Source organism: Miniopterus schreibersii (assembly GCF_964146895.1).
Source record: "Miniopterus schreibersii genome assembly, chromosome: 19".
NCBI classification, from domain to species: domain Eukaryota; kingdom Metazoa; phylum Chordata; class Mammalia; order Chiroptera; family Miniopteridae; genus Miniopterus; species Miniopterus schreibersii.
In genome coordinates, this window is record NC_138119.1 from 34872312 (window position 1) to 34891862 (window position 19551).

General features: G+C 43.2%; 1 protein-coding gene across 1 annotated transcript; it reads right to left on the reverse strand.

The window, feature by feature from the left end:
* Positions 1-5157: 5157 nt before the first annotated feature.
* LOC308548801 (Fc receptor-like protein 1) lies at positions 5158-19098 on the reverse strand. The gene is made up of 11 exons (XM_081120874.1): positions 19028-19098; positions 15402-15422; positions 12841-13110; positions 11473-11760; positions 11030-11308; positions 10576-10689; positions 9490-9517; positions 8399-8481; positions 8101-8172; positions 7516-7547; positions 5158-6301 (listed from the first exon to the last, which is right to left on the reverse strand). The coding sequence occupies exons 1-11, from the start codon at positions 19056-19058 to the stop codon at positions 6230-6232; spliced, it is 1290 nt and encodes a 429-aa protein (XP_080977000.1). The 5' UTR covers positions 19059-19098; the 3' UTR covers positions 5158-6229.
* Between the last annotated feature and the right edge of the window lie 453 nt (positions 19099-19551).

The window sequence follows — 19551 nt, forward strand, 5'->3', positions numbered from 1 at the left end:
CAACATTTATATGCCCCTTGCACTAAGAATTTCTCTCTCTCTCCAGAACTGAGGATAACAAGGTAAGGTAACAGATATGAACACAAGTTTCAGAACCAGCTATTATGTAGATGTTTCCCAGAAAGGTGAGGCCATTTTGGAATATTGGGTGTTGAAGTCCTGAGCCACCCCTCAATAGTAGAGATACCAAAGCAAAGTTAAAAAATGTAAACTGATATTTATGACCAACTTCTGCTACCAGGGAGAGAAAATGGAGACATGTCAGCAAGTTGCAGCTGCTTGGGAAACCACCCTCTCTAGTTTTTAAAAAATCCCAACCATTTGTATGGGAAAATCCCTAATGTAGCATTTTATCATGCCAATCTAGGCCCATGTGAAATCAAAGGTCAACTCAAACAAGACAAAATGTTTCCTCCCCAGCCCTGGGAAGGAGAGGAATTTCCCACCCCACTCCTACAGATTACAAGCACCACCAGCAAAGTGAGTCTTATTAAACGCCCCCAGGCCAGGTCCTGGATACCCCCCCAGAGTGTAGATCCACGGGGGAAGGAAACGCAAGTAGAAGCAGGGACATTCAAGAGGCATGCCTGAGGCAGACCCAGTCTCTGGGCTTCAGAAGCTATGCCCACTGGACTGTTTGGGGCTGTGCCCTACCCAGCATCAGACTGGTGGCCAAAAAATGCAGGCAGGGACAGCAACTGACGTCGATTCCACCAGAGAACCTACCAGGAGGCCTGTGAACAGCACACCAAGGGGCCAGTCATGGGCAGCATCAGAGCAAAATCCAGCGGGCACCACAATAGCAGACCCAAGGGGTGAACACAGTAGGTGCCGAAATCTGCGGAGGCAAACTCAGCTTTTTTTTCTTTTTCTTTTTCTTTCTAATTCTTTATTATTACTTTGTACGTATCTTTTTTCTTTATTTTTTTATATTTCATTTTTTTCTTCTTTTTCCTCTTATATCCCTTATTTATCTCTCTTTTTTCTTTCTCTTTGCTGTTTTAATTTTTACTTATTTATTTATGTATTTTTCATTTTTCCCTTATCGCATATATTATTTTATTTATTATTATTACCTTTTAAGATTACTATTATTATTTCATGTATTTTTTCTTCTCATTGATTCTTATTTTTTCTTTTCTCCATCTTCTTTTCTTTCACGTTCTCCTCTTTCACTTCTTTGTGTTCTAATTCTGTTGGTCTCACATGATAGTATTCTTCTTTCCTTCTCTTCTCTCTTTCCTATTCTCTTTTTGTTGGTGGTGGTGGTGTTTTTTGTTCTTATTAGTTTTTAGTGTGTGTGGGGAAGGGTTTCTGGTTGGTTGGTTTGGACTTATTTTGTTTTCCCAGCACCTGGATAATAGTTGCCACGATGTACTAGGGGTAGAGACTTATAGTCAGCCAGCTCAAGGCCAAGACCACCCAAAAATGGTACAACAGTAATCAAGAACCAATCACAATAGTAGAGCCCACATAACACATAGAAGGGACCTTCCTAGGGCACCCAGCTCAGAAGATCAAGGAGTCTACACCACCAGGTCCCACAAGATACCCACTACAGAAGCTAACCCATCAGGGCTGGGAGTCCTAGAAGATCTACTTAATAAATAGAAACAAGCACAAAGAGCCTGCCAAAATAGGGAGACAAAGAAACAGCCTCAAAATAAATAACAAGAGAGCCCAGTAGGCATGGCTCAGCACTTGAGCATTGACCTAGGATCCAGGAGATTGAGGTTTGATTCCCAGTCAGGGATAAAAGACTTAAACATAAGTCATGAAACTATAAAAATCCTGGAAGAAAACATAGGCAGTAAAGTCATAAACATCCCACATAGTAGAATTTTCATGGATACATCCCCTAGGGCAAGAGAAACAAAAGGAAAAATAAACATATGGGACTACATCAAGCTAAAGCTTTTGCACAGCAAAAGAAAACAGCCTCAAAATACAAAGGAACACCACAGTTTGGGAAAACATATTTGCCAAGGATGTATCTGATAAGGGGCTAATTTCCAAAGTGTACAAAGAATTCATACTACTCAGCAAGAGGAAGACAAACAACCCAATTAAGAAATGGGCAAAGGACTTGAATAGACATTTCTCCAAAGAGGACATACAGATGTCCAAGAGACATATGAGAAAATGCTCAAGGTTGCTAATCATCAGAGAGATGCAAATTAAAACCACAATGAGGTATCACTTCACACCTGTCAGAATGGCTCCATCAACAAGTCAACAAATGACACGTGCTGGCGAGGGTGTGGAGAAAGGGGAACCTGGTACACTGCTGGTGGAATGCAGACTGGTGCAGCCACAATAGAAAACAGTATGGAAGTTCCTCAAAAAATTAAAAATGGAGCTACCTTTTGACCCAGTGATCTCACTTCTAGGAATATATCCTAAGAATCCTGAAACACTAATCAGAAAGAATATATGCACCCCTATGTTCACAGCAGCACAATTTACAATAGCTAAGATCTGGAAAGAGCCCAAGTGCCCATCAGTAGATGAGTAGATAAAAAAAGCTGTGGGACATTCACACCATGGAATACTATGCAGCTCTAAAGACAAAGGAGCTCGTACCCTTTGGGACAGTATGAATGGACCTGGAGAATATTATGCTAAATGAAATAAGCCATTTCAATAAGGCAGAGAAAGACAAACATCACATGATCTAACTTATATGTGGAATCTAACGAACTTAATAAACTGATGAACAGAATAGATTCAATGACATAGAAGCATAGATCATACTGAGAAATATCAGAGGGATGGAGGAGGGAGGGTGAGTGGAGGGGGAGAGATTAACCAAAGAATTTATATGCATATATGCACAACCCAAGGACTACTGAGAAATAATTTTGTGTAACAACTCCAAATAATTTCCTCTGGCTCTCATTTTCAATTAAGTATATTTATTATTTGATAACTTTGAGATAAACTTTGGGACCAACTTTTATTCAGGGACTACAATTTTGATTGATAATGATTATTTTGTTTTACTGATATTTTTTAAAAATTAAAGTTCATTTTCATTTTCTTCAGTTTTATCATATATAAATGAACACTCTGAAGCAGAGTTAGCTACATCACTTTCAAAACTATTTATTTTTATATTCCATCTGTCTAGAAAAATCTTTAAACTGGTATGAATGTTAATTTCACAATAAATGCATTGCAATATCACAATATGGTTGCTCATTGAGACTCACATAAATTTATACCTTTCTGAAGTAGAAGGATTGAGCATAAAAGAAAAAAAGAGAGAGAAAAAACTCATGGACACATAAAACAGTATGGTGATTGCAGGGGACGGGGGGTTGGATATGGATGAGGGTATAGAGGGGATAAATGGTGATGGAAAAAAATAAAATAAAATATAGAAGAAATAAATAAATATTAAATAAATAAAAATAAATAATAAAAAAGAGGAGGATAGTTTAAGGGAGTGTAGGAAGAACATAAAATTTAACAACATCCACGTCATATAAGTCACAGAAGGAGAAGAAAGTGAGCAATGGCTAGACAACCTGTTTGAAGAAATACTGACCTAGAAAAAGAAAAAGTCACAAAAGTTCGGGAAGCACAGAGAGTACCAAACAATATAAACCCAAAGAAGCTCACACCAAAGCACATCATAATTACAATGACAAAGGTTAAATACAAAGAGAGTATCTTAAAGGTAGCAAAAAAGGCAATTAGTTATCTACAAACGAGCTCCCAACAATATGGAAAGAGAGCCCACTGTATGGGAGAACATATTTGCCAATCAAAATATATTAGGAATTCATAAAACTGAACAAAAGGAAAGCAAAAAATCCAATTAAAAAATGGGCAAAAAGCCCAGCAGGGTGTGGCTCAGCAGTTGAGCATCAACCTAGGATCCAGGCGATCAGGGTTCAATTCCCAGTCAGGGCACATGCCCGGGTTGCGGGCTGCAGCCGATCAATGACTCTCTCATCATTGATGTTTCTATTTCTCTCTCTCCCTCTCATTTCCTCTCTCTAAAATCAATAAAGATATATTAAAAAAAAAAAAAATGGGCAAAAGACCTAAACAGACACTTATTCAAAGAAGACATACAGATGGGCAAGAGACATATGAGAAAAAGCTCAAGGTCACTAGTCATCAGAGAGAGACAAATTAAAACAACAATGAGGTGTCACTTCACACTGGTCAGAATGGCTCCATCAACAAATCAAGAAACAACTTGTGCTGGCGAGGGTGTGGGGAAAGGGGAGCCCTGGTACACTGCTGGTGGAATGCAGACTGGTGCAGCCACTATGGAAAACAGTATGGAGGTTCCTCAAAAAATTAAAAATGGAGCTACCATTTGACCTAGTGATCCCACTTCTAGGAATATATACTAAGAAACCCAAAAGGCCTATCAGAAAGGATATATGCACCCCTATGTTCATAGTAGCACTATTTACAATAGCTAAGATTTGGAAACAGCCCAAGTGCCCATCAGTAGATGAGTGGATAAAAAAGCTGTGGGACATTTACACCACGGAATACTATGCAGCTGTGAAAAATAAGTATCTCTTACCCTTGGAGACAACATGGAGGGACCTGGAGAGAATTATGCTAAGTGAAATAAGCCAGAGAAAGACAAGTATCACATGACCTCATTCATATGTGGAATCTAATGAACAAAATAAACTGATGAACAAGATAGATCCAGAGACATAGAAGAATGGAACAAACTGAAGAATCTCAGAAGAAAGGTGTGGGTGGGTGCGTGGGTGGGAAGAGACTAACCAAAGAACTTATATGCATGTTTGCATGACCCATGGACACAGACAATAGTGTGGTGAATGCCTGGGGTGGGGTGGTGGGTGTAGGGTAGAAGGGGCCAATGGAGAAAAAAGAAGACATCGGTAGTACTTTCGGCAATAAAGATAAATTTTTAAAAAGAAGAAGAAAGATGAAAAATATGAACAATAAAATGGCAATAAATATATATATCAAAAAAGGTTGCAGAAAATAAAAAAACGACAAGTATGTGAAACTGGTTAAAACATCACTGAACAGGAAGCTCTAAATTTTGATCAACAAAGAAGAAAATAAGGCAGTTTCCCTTAATTTCAGAGAGATAGGTAAGATGACATCTTGTAAGAACACTGACAGATTCAGAATCAGAGGCTGTTTCTGAGTTTATCATATAATTTTATTTTTTATATTGATCATACTTGTACATTGATATATTTGTCTAAAGGAATAAATGGTAGCATTTTCAACTTTAAAAAATATTTCATGATACTTTGTTAAATAGGTATATTTCTAAATATTTCTATATTTACAAATATGTATAAGTGTTTATACAAAAATTGAAAAAATCCCTGCAGAGCTGTGATTTTAACAATGCTTAGTTTTTAACAATGGGCACCACTTGTGTTAAATCATAGGGAAGACTTCAATATTTTACCTTTTATGCTTCAAACTCTTTTAATTTATGCATTAGCAAATGGTTGATTTGAAATTAAAATACAAACTCCAAACCATATTATCACATGTGTTCAAAACGTTTCTGAATTAAAAAATTATATTCATAAAGCTTCTAGGGGCTGCAACAAATGCAGAATATTGGATGTGGTGACACAATTATATCTCATTATAAATCCAGATTGGCCTGTGCATAAAAATATGCTAAAATTGAGTATAACTGCAGTAATGTCTTATGTAACATTGTTTTAATTCTAATTGGGTAACAGTGACTTCAAATGTTATGAGTCACATATTTTATGGAGAAACAGGATGCTTAATTAAGTGGCAGGGCTGGAGTTCAGTACCGTCTGAGCAGAAAAAGCACTTGAACAAAATGATAGACACAGCTCTCTGCGTGGAGCAGTCCCGCAGAATCACTAAACCGGTTTTGTGCACTCTGAACGTCACTGTCCCACTACCCCAGAGTCCTACGTATTTTTTTATCCTGTTCTGTTTCCTCTTAGAAAAAGAAGTTAGAGCACAATTTGACCTGTGCTTAAAAGAACCAGCGGGAATCAGGTTCTGGTACAAAGTCCTTCCTGCTCCTGCAATCATGTTGGTTCTCTTGGGCGGTCTCTTTGGGGCCGAGCCAACTCTGCTTCACAGTAGCTGTAGAACAGTCTCAGGGAGGAAAGCACCTGGATGAGTATCTGGAAAGCTGACCCCCAGGATCTCTGAAGAACCTACTGGTTCTGAGGCGTGGGGTCACTGATGGTTTATAAAAGCAGAATCTTCCATAACTTCAGATAGCATCTTCATAGTCTGAGTCTGTAACTCTTGCTTTTTTCACTCCAGAATAGATGTCTGAGAAGGCCTAGAAGCAAAAGCACAAGGATAGGGTGGAGCGGGGAAGACAAGTAGAACACGCTTCCCACCGTTTCCCTTTCCAATCAGCACGAACGCTTCCCATCATGGCTCGCCATGCAGCACATGAATTGGAGGTTATTGGAAGATTGTGGCCCTAGGGCATCATTTTCAAAGGGCCTGCGTTTCAGACCTGACCCTGTCTTCATGGCTGTGTGGGTGGTATGTATGCACTTCACCGGTGGGCTAACAGAGGGGCTCTGCTGGCCTGCAAACTGACCCAAACATACAAGGCCTTCTCTCGTTCTTATGGGCCATTGTTAGGCAGTTCCATGGGCTGTCATTTTTTTAAAGAATGTTAGCATTTTGCCCTAGCCAGTTTGGCTCAGTGGTTAGAGCGTCAGGTAGTAGACTGAAGGGTCCTGGGTTCGATTCCAGCCAAGGGCCCAAACCTCAGTTGCAGGCTTAATCCCTGGCCCCAGTCAGGGCAGGAGGCAACCAATCGATGTCTCTCTCATATTGATGTCTCTCTCTCTCTCTCTCTCTCTCTCTCTCTTTCTCTCTCCACCCTCCCCCCCACTCTCTCTAAAAAACAATGAAAAAAATATCCTGGGGTGAGAATTAAAAAAAAAAAAAAAAAAGAATACTAGCATTTAGCATGTCACTGGATTTTACCAAGGACTTGAATTTTGTCCTGAGACATTTGACTGTCGCACCACACTTAACAAAATTGCAAAGCACCTGCTGTTGCTCACATGAGGACTTGAGATTTCTGCATTTTATGAAAGCATTTTCGTATCATCAGTAATGTCATGTATTGTTCAAAGTTTAGAAATTACTTATTTTTAATTACAAACATCACTGTTTAGCTTATTAATTTCTATTTCTGTGTTGTTTGGTTAACCTTATGTGTGTATGGCTCAACATTATTTCAGTGTAAAGATTTTTAAGTATAATTTTTAGACTGGGTATACACTACAGTTTAGTCCCAAATCGTCCATATGTCCATGGCTAATGTATGTATGCACAAGCCTCGCGAATTTCCTTATACAGCGACACTTTGTTGTTATAGCTAAGTGTTTGTATCCCCACTGTGTGGGGAGACAAATGAGGAGATGGAGCACGGGATCTTTTGTTTTTCCTTAGTGGCCATAATTTTAAAAGTACAAGAACCAGACCCGAGAAGTAAGAGCAGGAGGAAGGACAATAGGGATTCCAACTCACGTTGCTCTCGGCCTGTGTCGTCAGGGACTCCCCTGTGGAGAAAAGGGTACATGCTGTGAGATTCCACTTACACTTAAAGTCTTCCACTAAATAAATTTTCATAAAGGCTTCTTCCTCTCGTCTGTTGCCCATGGGTTCATTTCTATTAATATTTTTGTCTCACTTTCTGCCTTTCACAAATACACTTCCCTTATTATGCAGAGAAAACAGAGCCGCCTGGGGTGGCCGGATAGGTAGGCCCCTCCTGGCATTTACACCTCTCGGCAGTTCTGGGCCCACCATGTACTAGATGGGACGACAGTAGCAACTGTGTCGGGGCGTCCTAGGGAGTCCACAGGGTTAGTCAAAGAGAACAGGCAGAAGCCACCCCCAGCGCTTCCACCTGACCGCGAGTGAGACACACGCTCCACCGTGAGGCCAGGGTAGCCTCAGGCTCCCCAGGCAGGTTCCAGACCGAAGCCAGCGCTCAGGCAGGCACAACGCTCACAGCCGGCTTCACGGCAGAAGCAACGTCACGAAGGAACACTGCCGCACACAACCATTTCTTGGTTCCAGGGGAGACAAAACAGAGAAAAATGCACTTACCTGCTGCCGCTTGCCGTTCCTGTTGCATATAGTACACCAAAGAATAAACCTCATTTCCACTCACAACATTCACTGAAAGAGAAGCAAAAGAGGCATCGCGACACAGTCCCTCCTTCCTGCCATTTAAGTGGCTCCATACATCCCGCCCACAGAGCCACGAAGACAGACAGACAGCTCATCTCTTTGCAGGGTTGGCGGGAGCACAGCAGGGTCAGGTGCCACCAGCAGGCGTTGCCCCGTTGCCTCCCCAGCTCGCTTTGCCTGCTTTGGCCCAGGGCAGGTCGCTTGGGGACCTCACCGTTTTCATATATGGGCTGCGGCTGCCCAGGGGCTGTTGAGTTCAGGTATGTGGCTTCTCGGTGCACAGGGCTGGGCGGGCTCCTGCAAACACAGAGACACAAGCTATCCATCTGCGCAGCGCCCGGACATCGCCGTCCGGGTAATGGGTCAGACACTGAGGGAGAGAAGCCTGTTAGAAAGAGTCCGAAGTGGAACAGCAATTTCTGGGGGAGTCACGCTGTATGGCAGAGGCCCCAGCCCAGTGCACGGGCTGAGTGAGGCACTGCAGAGCATCACTAGGGTACAAATTCCCCAAGCGCCAGGTCCTTATCTGACTGGCTCACCGAAGTGCTGCCCACACCCGGAACAGCACCACTCACATCACAGGGGCTCAGTAAATACAGAATGAAGAAACAGTGACTCACTCCAGCTGGAAAAAGTGTTGCGAGGCAGAACAAGTGTCTGGAGCAAAGAAAATAAGGTGATTGTCTTGGCGTTTGCATGTACCACGGAAAGAGTGCTACTCTGATTTGGGGGAAGGTGACTCTTTTTTATTGTTGGCATAAACAATAACACACTATAAAAATATATCAATTAAATATTGATATCCCTAGATGAAAGCATTCAAAAATCTTTTCCTCTTCTAAACTCCTAAAGAACTTTATCATGAAAAATTTTAGCATGTTTATTACTCTCTGGCCTGTGTTACAGAAATGTGTATTTATATTAACTATTCTACAATGCTTCAGGACTCAAAACTTTTATAGTTTCAGGCCTTCAGCACTCAATAGAATGACTTACAGACCCTCAGATACCGGTTAATTTATTGAATGAATGCAGAAGATGGGTCAAAATAATGTAACTTTCTTATTCTAGAGATTTAGTGAAAGAGGCACATTAGGAAGAATGATGAGAGGATTTAAATTAATTTGTTAATATATAAAAGAAGAAGAATAGCAAATGAATATTCAAAGTTATCAGCGAGAGAACTGTGTAGTGGGAGTTTGGGATATAATAAAAATGTGAAAAAGCTCTTGAGAGAGGACAATTTAATCTTTATAAAAGGTATTTTTCTACAGTCAGCACAGACGGGGAAAGCAGAGGCCTCACCTGGGTGGATCCCTGGCTGGACGTCCTCCTGAAAGTCAAACACATGAGCATACACATCAATGGAGGCCTCTTTTCATCAGTTTTTTCATGTAGCGCTCTAGCGGGGACTGTTTTCCGTGCCAGTATGCCTGTCACAAGATGCCACTGTATGCCCGAAGGACATCCTGCAGTCATTCAGGCAGACCCTTCATTTTGCAGACGAAGAGACTCAGGTCTAGAAGAATTAATTAAGCTTCCCAATGGCAGTAAATACCAAAGCTAAGACTTGAGCTCAAACCTTCACACCTATTGTACTTTCTGCTTCTGATCTGACAGCCACATCACCTAATTTTATCATGACAGGATCCCGCAGGAGCAGGCACTGCCACAACCACGTCGTAGAGGTGAGGCACCCAAAGGTGCAGAAGAGGCTTGTAATTTAAATGAGAATCTCGATTTGTCTTCTCTTGCCCCATCTCCAGTTCGATCAATGGAGAGCAAGACACCAAGATTAAACATACAAATAAATATTTAATTACCAATGGTGATAAAGTGTGAAACTAAATAAGGCTGTTCTGATGAATAATAATAGAAGAGAACTGTAGGCTGTGTGGCCAGGTGAAACCTCTTGGGAAAAAATGACATTTAAGCTAAAAAGTGGAAGAGATCCAGCAATGAGTAGAATGTGTGGTTGTGTGGACAAGCATTTCGGGGTGGGGGGAGTGTGATTTTAATCTAAGCTGCATAAGAATTGATGCATTGGCTTTAGCTGGGAGATGGTCAGTACAGCCGGAACTGCTCACTGTATTTCTCATCCAGTAGCTGATTAGTTATCTAAATAGAGTTACATCTTTGTATAACAATTAAATCACAGAAGCGCTAGATATCAGCTGGATTTCGACTAGTAATAAAGGGGACAGAGAACTTTACTAACGGCATTGTACCACTTTCATGGGTGTCATTCCAAACTGGCCATTGTAAGCAGGTCTACAGGCAGCTGACTCGCAGTGTATATTCATTCTTTATCGTATCCGTGTCTCAAATGTAGCCTATTTCAGTGAAAACAAAGGTCACAGTAACAACATGCCAATCTCTATAAATACTAACCTGTGTTTCTCTTGCGCCAACAGCAAAATAATAGGACCACAATGGTGAGAACAAGGCTGCCAAGCAGCACCTCAAAGGTTCCTGAAAGAAGTTCCTTTCTGTCCTCTGTAGGCACTGAGGAGAGAAACCTGGGCATGAGCTGCCAAGGAGAAGGGCTTCAATTGGGAGAGCAGACGTCTCGAGTGTGCCCTGAGGCCAAGGTCTTCTCCGCAGGGGCAGGGGATAGTGAGACTTACTTATCTAGAGACTTGCAGCTTTTCACAATGATGAAAGAAAGAGATGCGCCCAGTCATTATGTCCTCCCATACCCCTCAGATACATCTCCCAGGACAGCACCACCCGCTGAAACCCCATCTTTGGTAACACAGCAGCGAAAGCACTGTGGTCAGTGAAACTCTCCCAGGCTGCTGAGAAAGAGACACCGACCAGGACCGTTCCACGGCCTGAGCCATACCTGTGATGTTGAGTAGCAGCACTTCGCTGCGCTGGGCCCCCGGGCCATTGCTGGCTTCACAGGAATAGTTTCCAAAATGTTCTTTGGTCAAAGAGAGGTTGAAGGATGCTCCTCCTCCGAAGGGGGCTGAGCTGTTCCCCAGAGTGACATCCTCATGATAAAGCCGGTATAGGATTGGAGGGGAACCTCTCCAGGCCTCACAGTGAAGCTCCACCACATCCCCCACCACATTCTGGGCCCCAGGAGCCTTGAGGGTGAGGACAGGGCGAGACACTGGAACTGACAAAGATAGTGGAACGTCTAAGAGGGTGTCTGATAATGTGACAGACTCATAATCTCTTCCCACGGGGTCTCAGCCCCATTGACCTTCCCCAGGATGCCCCAAGGAACCATGCAGCCCAATCTGTGACCTGCTGACTGAGCTGAAGGGCAGTGGAACTTACTTCTGACAGTGACGCTCACTAGCCCACTGAGACTGGGGCCGTAGCCATTGTCAGCTGCACAGTAATATTTCTCAGCATCACTTTCTCTCACCATAGGAATCTCAAACTTTGCTCTCAGTGAATGCTGGGTCTTCACTTCTAGGTTTAAACCCAAGGCCCCTTTGTACCAGAAGAAGGTGATGTTTCCCGTTCCCCCAGTGACCAAGCAGACAAGGACCAGCTTCTCTCCCTCCATCACATGTCCCCCTGGAGGCTGTGTCTCCAAGGTCACATTATAGACAGGGATTCCTGCAAAAACACAAAATGACACATGAGAGCCCCAAATAGGGAGAGTTTCAGGGACAGGAGTAGGTGTGACTGTCCTGGGGGAGCGGGGGTAAGGCCTTGGATAAAGTCAATAACCTATATAGTTTAATTGTGGCGGGGGGCAATATTTCTGCTGATATGAAATTGGCATTGTTTAGGTTGGTGGTAGGGTAAGAAAGGCACCGTAATGTTATAGTAGGGGGTGCAAGATCAGCTCCCTCTCTAAGACACTGGACCCTCCAGAACCCTGGACCCTCCAGAACCCTGATATAGCAAATGCTCGTTTTTTACGGCACAAAAGCAAATTGGTTAATATTCCATGTTGCAAATCAAACTGCCTGGGTTTTAAGGATGCTTCCAACTCTGTACTAGACCAGGGCCTGCTGTCTAGGTTGGGGTGTGTGTTTGTGTGTGTGTGTGTGTGTGTGTGTGTGTGTGTGTGTGTTTCACCATCACCAATGTTGAGTTTTGAGCAAGCCTGGGAAAACCCAGGCTTCTGGAGAACATCTGCTTTATGGCACAACAGATACATCTTTATCTGAGAATGAAAGGATATCAGAAGCATCAACCCTGACTTGCAATAACATTTCCAATTCAGAATCAGAAACACCCTCGTTCGTATCTTTAAAAACCAAGCCCACACTATCCTTTCAAAAGCCCTTCCTTCATAGCTGATTCCACAAAGCCTTCTCTGACAACCCCAGTCATATCTCTCTCTTCTCTGTAGTTGCTGGCCCTAAACAACAACACCATATATTTCACCACAGTTGTTTAGAGTGCTGATTGCACACCAGCTACCTGTAATCGGGGACCATGTATTACACAGATATTTCCTCGACACTCTCCAGCAGAGTGAAAACTCACAATAAGGGTTTTCTAAATATCTTTCTGTTTGCTTGAATGGGAACAGCAAGGAGAAGGGAAGACCCCATAAGCACTCTGACAAAGAGAGAAGCTCGGGTACAGCTCCTATTTCTGCAGGAGCAGAACAGAAGTCAGCAAAGCCCAGGTTCCTGCCCTCCCTGTCCCAGCCCAGGAGAGGACCCCACTGGCACTACTCACTCCGCACATGTATCCAGATATTTTTGCTCCTTAGGACTTTAAGGCCGTTTCTCCATGCTTCACACCAGTAGTACCCTGAATTTTCCCTCCTCACGGCAGTGATCTCGAACTCCAGGGAGTTGCTCTGGCTCAGCCCCAGGGCATGGCCATCTTTGAAGAGGTAGAACTGGAGCTGGACACCTAACTTCTGTGGAGGGAGTTCGAGCTTACAGGTCAGGATCACTGAGTTCCCCTCTATGGGCCAAGGAGAGCTGGCTGTCAAAAGCAGCACTGGAGGGAAAAATGAAACACATATTCCAGGGCCATGGAGTTCAGAGTTCCTGGTATTCTCAGCATTCCCTGTATTCTCAGCATTTAAAACCAGATCGAGAACCTGCCCCCTGGACACACAGAGCACCCTCACATCACCACCCACAAGCGGCCCATGGGCTTTCTTCTGCCAGCTGCTCACCCCCAGGACCCCCTGCCCCCGTGTTGCCTCACCTCTTACCACAAGGCAAACATTGCCTTTGATTTGGTTCTTACTTGTCGAAGTTTTTGTCCAGGAACTAAGAGCACCTTTTCTGGGACAGTGCAGGGATATTGACAACTGTCACTGCAGCTGGCATTGGAGAAGGTGGAGCTTGAAGTTTTAGGAAAAGGGAATATATTTCCTCCATCCATGTTGTAAGCCTTATTTGGTTATTTTCTTGTTTCCTTTGCCCTGACATCTCAGATTATCTCTTTCAAAGACAGAATATGAGACCTGGAGGATCTGGGAAAGACTGAGAGAAACTCAGCTCCCTCTTTACTGATTCTCTTTTGCCCTTGTGACTGCCGATGATAGGAGCGGGCGTGTGCTTGCGTGGAAATGCCCTCAGTCCACACGCGTACACGGCCTGTGCCCGAAGACTTCTTTACAAAGCCTTTCAGAAGCCGTGTTTATAAGAAGAAAGTATAATCCGTATCTTGAGCCTCGGGGATGTATTTTTTTGCCTTCAGGGCTTTTTTCTGGAAGAATTAAAGATGGCTCCAGTTGTATTCTGCTTTCACTTCATGTCCTCATGGTGAGGAGGGAAAGAGGTTTTTCTTAGGAAAATTCTTAAATTTTCCCAAATAGCAGAAATTTTGAGGGTTGAATAAACAAATACCTGAAGGGCCAATGTTATCAGGGGTTTTGATGGTTCATAGGCTTCTGAGTGTTTAATTCAGAAAATGTTGAATTTTTATTCTAGATCACTGAGAGGTTATTTCTGATTTAATAATCCTTTTCATTTAATATTCTGATTTAATATCTGTAATCTGTTACCTTGGGACTCTGAAACAATCTGCTCCAGAGCTGCACTACAATGTTGCCCTGTGGAACGCCCTGCACGTCAGAGGCGCTTCTCTCTGTGGGAAATTGTGGTCCCCAAGGACTGAGGAGCGTCACAGCTTTAGGGCCTGAGCAGGAAAAGGGAGGGAAAAGGTGGAAAAAGGTCTCTGGGCACCAGTAGCCCACTTTTCTGAATGAGCCTGGGTGGGGATGAGTAAGACATCAGAAAGAGCTGTTTTCAAGGTTTTGGAGCTCAATGTTACAGCTCAGAGCTTATTCCAAATACTTCTCAGGCACAGAGACTGTGGAAAATTCTTGGTGGCAGGTTTCTTTCATCATGCTGGATGTGGCTGTGTTTCTGCTTAGGCTAGGGTGAGGCACATGGGTGCCTTTATGGAGGAAAACAGGGCCAAGAGCAGGACATCGTGGCATTAACACAGGCATGAGTTAGACCGGGACAAGCATCGGGTGAGGAGCCCAGGAGGAGGAGCTGTCCTGAACATCTCTCATCATAGGAATTCCTAATCCAGCGTCCCCTCGCTGCACATGTGGCCTGGGCTCTTGATGTGACAGGATAACCTCTTTTAACCCTGAGTTTAGTATTTTATGTACAAAAAAAAAGAGTTCGGACACATATTAGATTTAAACACACTTTAGTGAAATATTTCTTCTGGGGGGAATTGCCTCCTCTCTTCATCCCGTAAAGGTAAGACTTTAAATGAGGATCAGCACAAGGAAGTAAGTTTGCATAAATCTGAGCCAACGAGAGAAATCACGCTGGGTAACCACTGCGGCAGCAGAGCTAAAAACTAGGGGAGTCAGCAGCACTGTTTTATTTTGCATATGGCCCAAGGATTGGCTATAATGTTGCTCTCCGTGGATATGTGACTTTGACATTTCCTTTATCACCCCTGGAGTAGCACCCAGCTCAGGGCTACACTGGGGCCTTGGGGCCTCTGAGGCTACGAGAGCAGAGAGTCTTCTGAAATCAGCCTTTGACACACATGACTTCTGTATGCAAACACCAAATCCCTCCCTAAACTGGGACTTCCCAGAAAAAAAAAGACTGTGGTTTTGAGAAAGTCAGACTAACACCTGCTCCCTTGACTGAGCAGGCAGGTGTCAGGTACAGAAACTAGTGTGAACACAAGCAGCCCCCGTTATTTGTATACCTCAGTAGCTGTCACCAGGTGTCAGCCATCCACAGGCCTCGGTGTTGGCCCCAAATACCCATAGACCATGAAGAAGAAAGGGAAGTGCAACTCACCAATTGGTTCACAGAGCTGAGCTGCGGGAAAATTCAGCAGAATCAGTACAGAACACCAAAACCAAAACATGCAAAGTTTAATTTTCCAAAGAGCTTCCCCGACAACTGACCTTCCTTCCCTCCTGCCCTCCCCCACATCCTTCCCTTCCTCTCTCCTCTCTCCCTCTTCTCTTTCTTCTTTCCCTCCATTCCTTTTCTCACATTCCACATCACCCACAAAACACCTGCCCAGAAAACAACGCAGAGTTCCTTTTAGGATTATAAAGCAACTTCCAATAACTTCTCTCACTTATACTGATAAGATGGTGCCTTTGTTTCGTGAGTACCTAGCAGCCCCCTTGAAGCTCCTCGTTTTCAGCCCCTCCCCTCAGGGGCCTGGGTGACCCGGCCCCACACCAGCTGACTCCTGGCAACGGCAGCCAGGAAAGGATGGTGGGAAGGCTCTTGCTCAAGACCCGATAACTACTAACACTGTAAATTCTGTGGAAAATGCAGGCTCTGCGGCCAGATGGCATAGATTTGAGCACTGGCTCTTCCTCTTACAAGTTGTGTCACCCAGAGAAAAATGTTTCATCTCTCTATGCTTTCATTTCCTTTTCTGTAAAATGGAGATAATAACAGACCTGCCTCGTGGCGTTTTGTGAGAATTAAATAAGTTGATATCCACAATGTGCTTAGAATCGTGCCTAATAGTGCCTTAGAGTGTTTATTTAACATTATTATTACCATCTGTTTAAGCCCATGCTTAGTCTGAGATGCCTTCCTTTTTTAGGTTATGGAAAAAAGGTAGAAGAAAAGAATTAATAAAGGCTAACATAAAAGTCGTATTTTCTTTCCTCATCTATACAACAAATACTGTATGCTAGGCATGGTGGCACTTATGTGACAGGAGTAAAAATGAACAGTAGTCTTTGCTGTCAAAATTTTTACATTATAGTGGAAGAGAGCCAATTAAAAATAAATATATGGCATGATTTCAGAGAGTGGTTAGTGCCATAAGAAAAATAAATCAGAGAAATAAGTTACTGATCATCTTACGATGGTCTTGACTATTTATATAGATGTGAAGCGAGTAGAAATCTAAATGAAATTAGAGTAAAAGCCTACTGAGTATTGGGGAATGGTCATTTCTGGAGGAGAAACAGCTCCTGCAAGGACATTAAAAAGGCATGTTCTTTTCCATGCTGGAATAAAAAGGCAAGTGCATCTGGAATTGATTGGGTGGACTGACAGTGGTTGATTTGGGGTATGAGAAGTAAGCAGGGGCCAGTCGGGGCGGGATTTCTGGACTTGGTAATAGTTTGGGATTTTATTTTAGATATTATGGGGAGCAAAGGACAGTTCTGACTTAATTGACATTTGACAAATCGCTCTTACACTGTGAGAAGAATAAAGTACAGGCGTACACGGGAAGCAGGGAGAAGGCCGGTGGGAGCCTGATCTGAAAGACTGAGGACAATCATGGCTCAGGGGAAGTGGTGCTGGTCTGTGAAGTGGTCAGATTTCAGCAGAAATTTTGAAAATACAAATTATTTATGGATCAGATATAAAGTATCAAAGAAAGAGAGGAGGTAAATATAACTCCTAGATTTTGGGCAATGGCAACTGGAAAAATGGTGGCGACATTTATGAAAATGGAGAAATCCTGGGGAGAAATAGGTTACGCTTGGTGGTGGTGGTGCCACACTTGGCAGATCAAAGGGTCTGTTTGGATATGTTGGGTTTAAGGTGCCTGTTAGACAGCCGAAGGGCAGTTGAATACATGAACAGTGTTCAAAGGCGAGATAAAATTTGGAGAACTAAGGTTGATTTTAAGTATTTTAAGCTTAAAGTGACATATAAAGTGGCCAAAGTGTGTAACTTGGGGAAGTGAGTATGAACAGAAGGGAGGAAGTCAGACGTTTTGAGATCAGTAAAGCAGCAGGTACGGAGTTAGAATGAAAACCATAGAATGTAGTGTCCCAGAATCTAAGCAAAAATGTATTTCCAGAAGACCGGTTGATAACTGTGTCAGATACTCCCGAGAGGCTGAATAAAATGAGAAATGAAAATGAAGCCTGGATGGGGCAACATGCAGGCAGTTGATGACAGGAGCAAGGGTGGTTTTAATGGTGTGCTGGGAGCTGAAGATTTATTTACGTGGGGTTAAGAAAGCACAAGAAAGAACCTGAACTAGAACTGTTTAGCCGTTTCCAAGAGTTAGAAATGAGGGAGTATTTCACTATAAAGAGAGGACATGAGGAAATTTTTGAAGGGGTGAAAGTGTTTGAAGTGATGGAAATGTACAGAAGTACTTTGATTGTGCTGGAGGTCACATGACACTAAATCTTTGTCAAAAATCATAGACAGTGTGTCCAAAAGTAAAACTTACTGTAATGTAAATTAAAAATAAAATTTTAAGAAATGATAGGTTAATATGAAGTAAAGATAGCAACTTGTAGAAAACTTTATAAAGGGAGACAGAAGAATGGTGCACAACAGGTCACATTTCTGTTATTTTAAGATAAAATATATTATGGGAATAACCCAGACGGGGAAACATTTTGATGATGGAGCAAAGTTTTTGAGAGCATCTGGCACTCAATGCACAAGTGGAGAGTCCTGTCTTTGATAAGGTGAGTAACAATACACTCACGATAGGTGCGTAAGTATAAAGGTGGGTGGACTGATATATACACAGTACAATGAGAAACTTTTCTTCTGATTGCTCTTATTTCCTCAGAAATATTAAGCAAAGTTATAAATTGAGAATGAGAAGGGGGAAGTTTGAGAAGAAAAGAGAAGGCACCACATAGCGGTCATCAAGACTGGGAGAGTGTGTGGACGTGCCTGGCATGGCTGACGCCTGCGGGCTCTGCACTGAAGGGGGTAAGTCAGCAGGGTGCCCCTTTTGTATAGAGTCACACTCAGCTGCTTGGGCACGGGCGTGAGCAGGCAGAAACGTGTGCTAATCAGGGGCCGTCGCCGAGGTACAGAGGTGAAGGCGTGTGCGAGGGACGCCGTGATGGACTCGACTGGAAGCCGATCACCCATCACCGTGGCCGTGGCCGTGGGCACGGAGAGTGTAGTAACCGGCAGCGGGAGAGTGATGCTGAGGAGCTGAGGACAGTGACACGGGGCGGGAGGGGCGCCAGCCGCAGAGACAGCGTATTGGGTGTGTGGTGGCGGCCAGATGCTGAAAACAAAAGATTTTGGAAACCGTGCTGTTGCTGGTAATGTTCTAGGGTTTGATGGTAGGAGTGGGAGGTCGTATAAAGGTAAAGGGAAATAACGTCGATAGTAAGGAGGGCAAAGACCCGAGAGACCAATCTGTTGTACCAATTATCTTTGTGGTTATTGAAAATACCAAAAACAAAATCTTCAATTAAAGGTAGAAAGACAGACAGTGAACACATCCTATGAGATAAAAACTAAAATGATAATTTTCTTTTCTTAAAAATCTGGCTTTCCCGTATCGACAGCACTGTCTGACCGACTCTGAGCCCTCACTTGGAAGTAAGTAGAGATCTAAGCATCCCTGAGCAGAGCCAGGCAGAAAATGACTCCTGAGAAACCCCCCAGCTCTTCGGGAGCCAGAGCCCCCGGGTGATGGAATCCCATACTCTGTTCTGAGTTGTCCTACTCACCGCAGATCAACAGCAAGAGCTCCAGCAGCATGAGGACAAGGTCGGGGACTGTGATTTGAGGTGCTCTCTCATCAAACAAAGAATTTACCTGAGGGAGGAGACTGGTTTGTCACATGTTTGAGGAAGTTAAGATCGGAAGTCACCCCGCAGCACAAGTTTACAAAAATAGAAGAAACAGGAGCCCTCCAATGGTCAATTTCTATTTTCTATTCCGTAGAGGCTACGAAAATGAAAGATGCTTCTTTTTACAGTTTAATTGCACAACTGGAAGATAATGCACATTAATACATCAGGTCCTCTTTAAGAACTCAGGCATCTCAAAGGGAAGTTTTCCAAAGGCAGTTTCTGACTTTGATGACAGTACATGTCAGGCTATGGCCCTGCTGAAACTCAAATTGCAAGCTTTGCACCTTTAATAAGGATGTCTCCTTGACTACGTCTAATAAGCACATTGTTTTGTTTCTCAGCAGTCTCTATTGTCACACTATGCAAACATTTCCCATGGGTTAAGCCAGGGACTGATG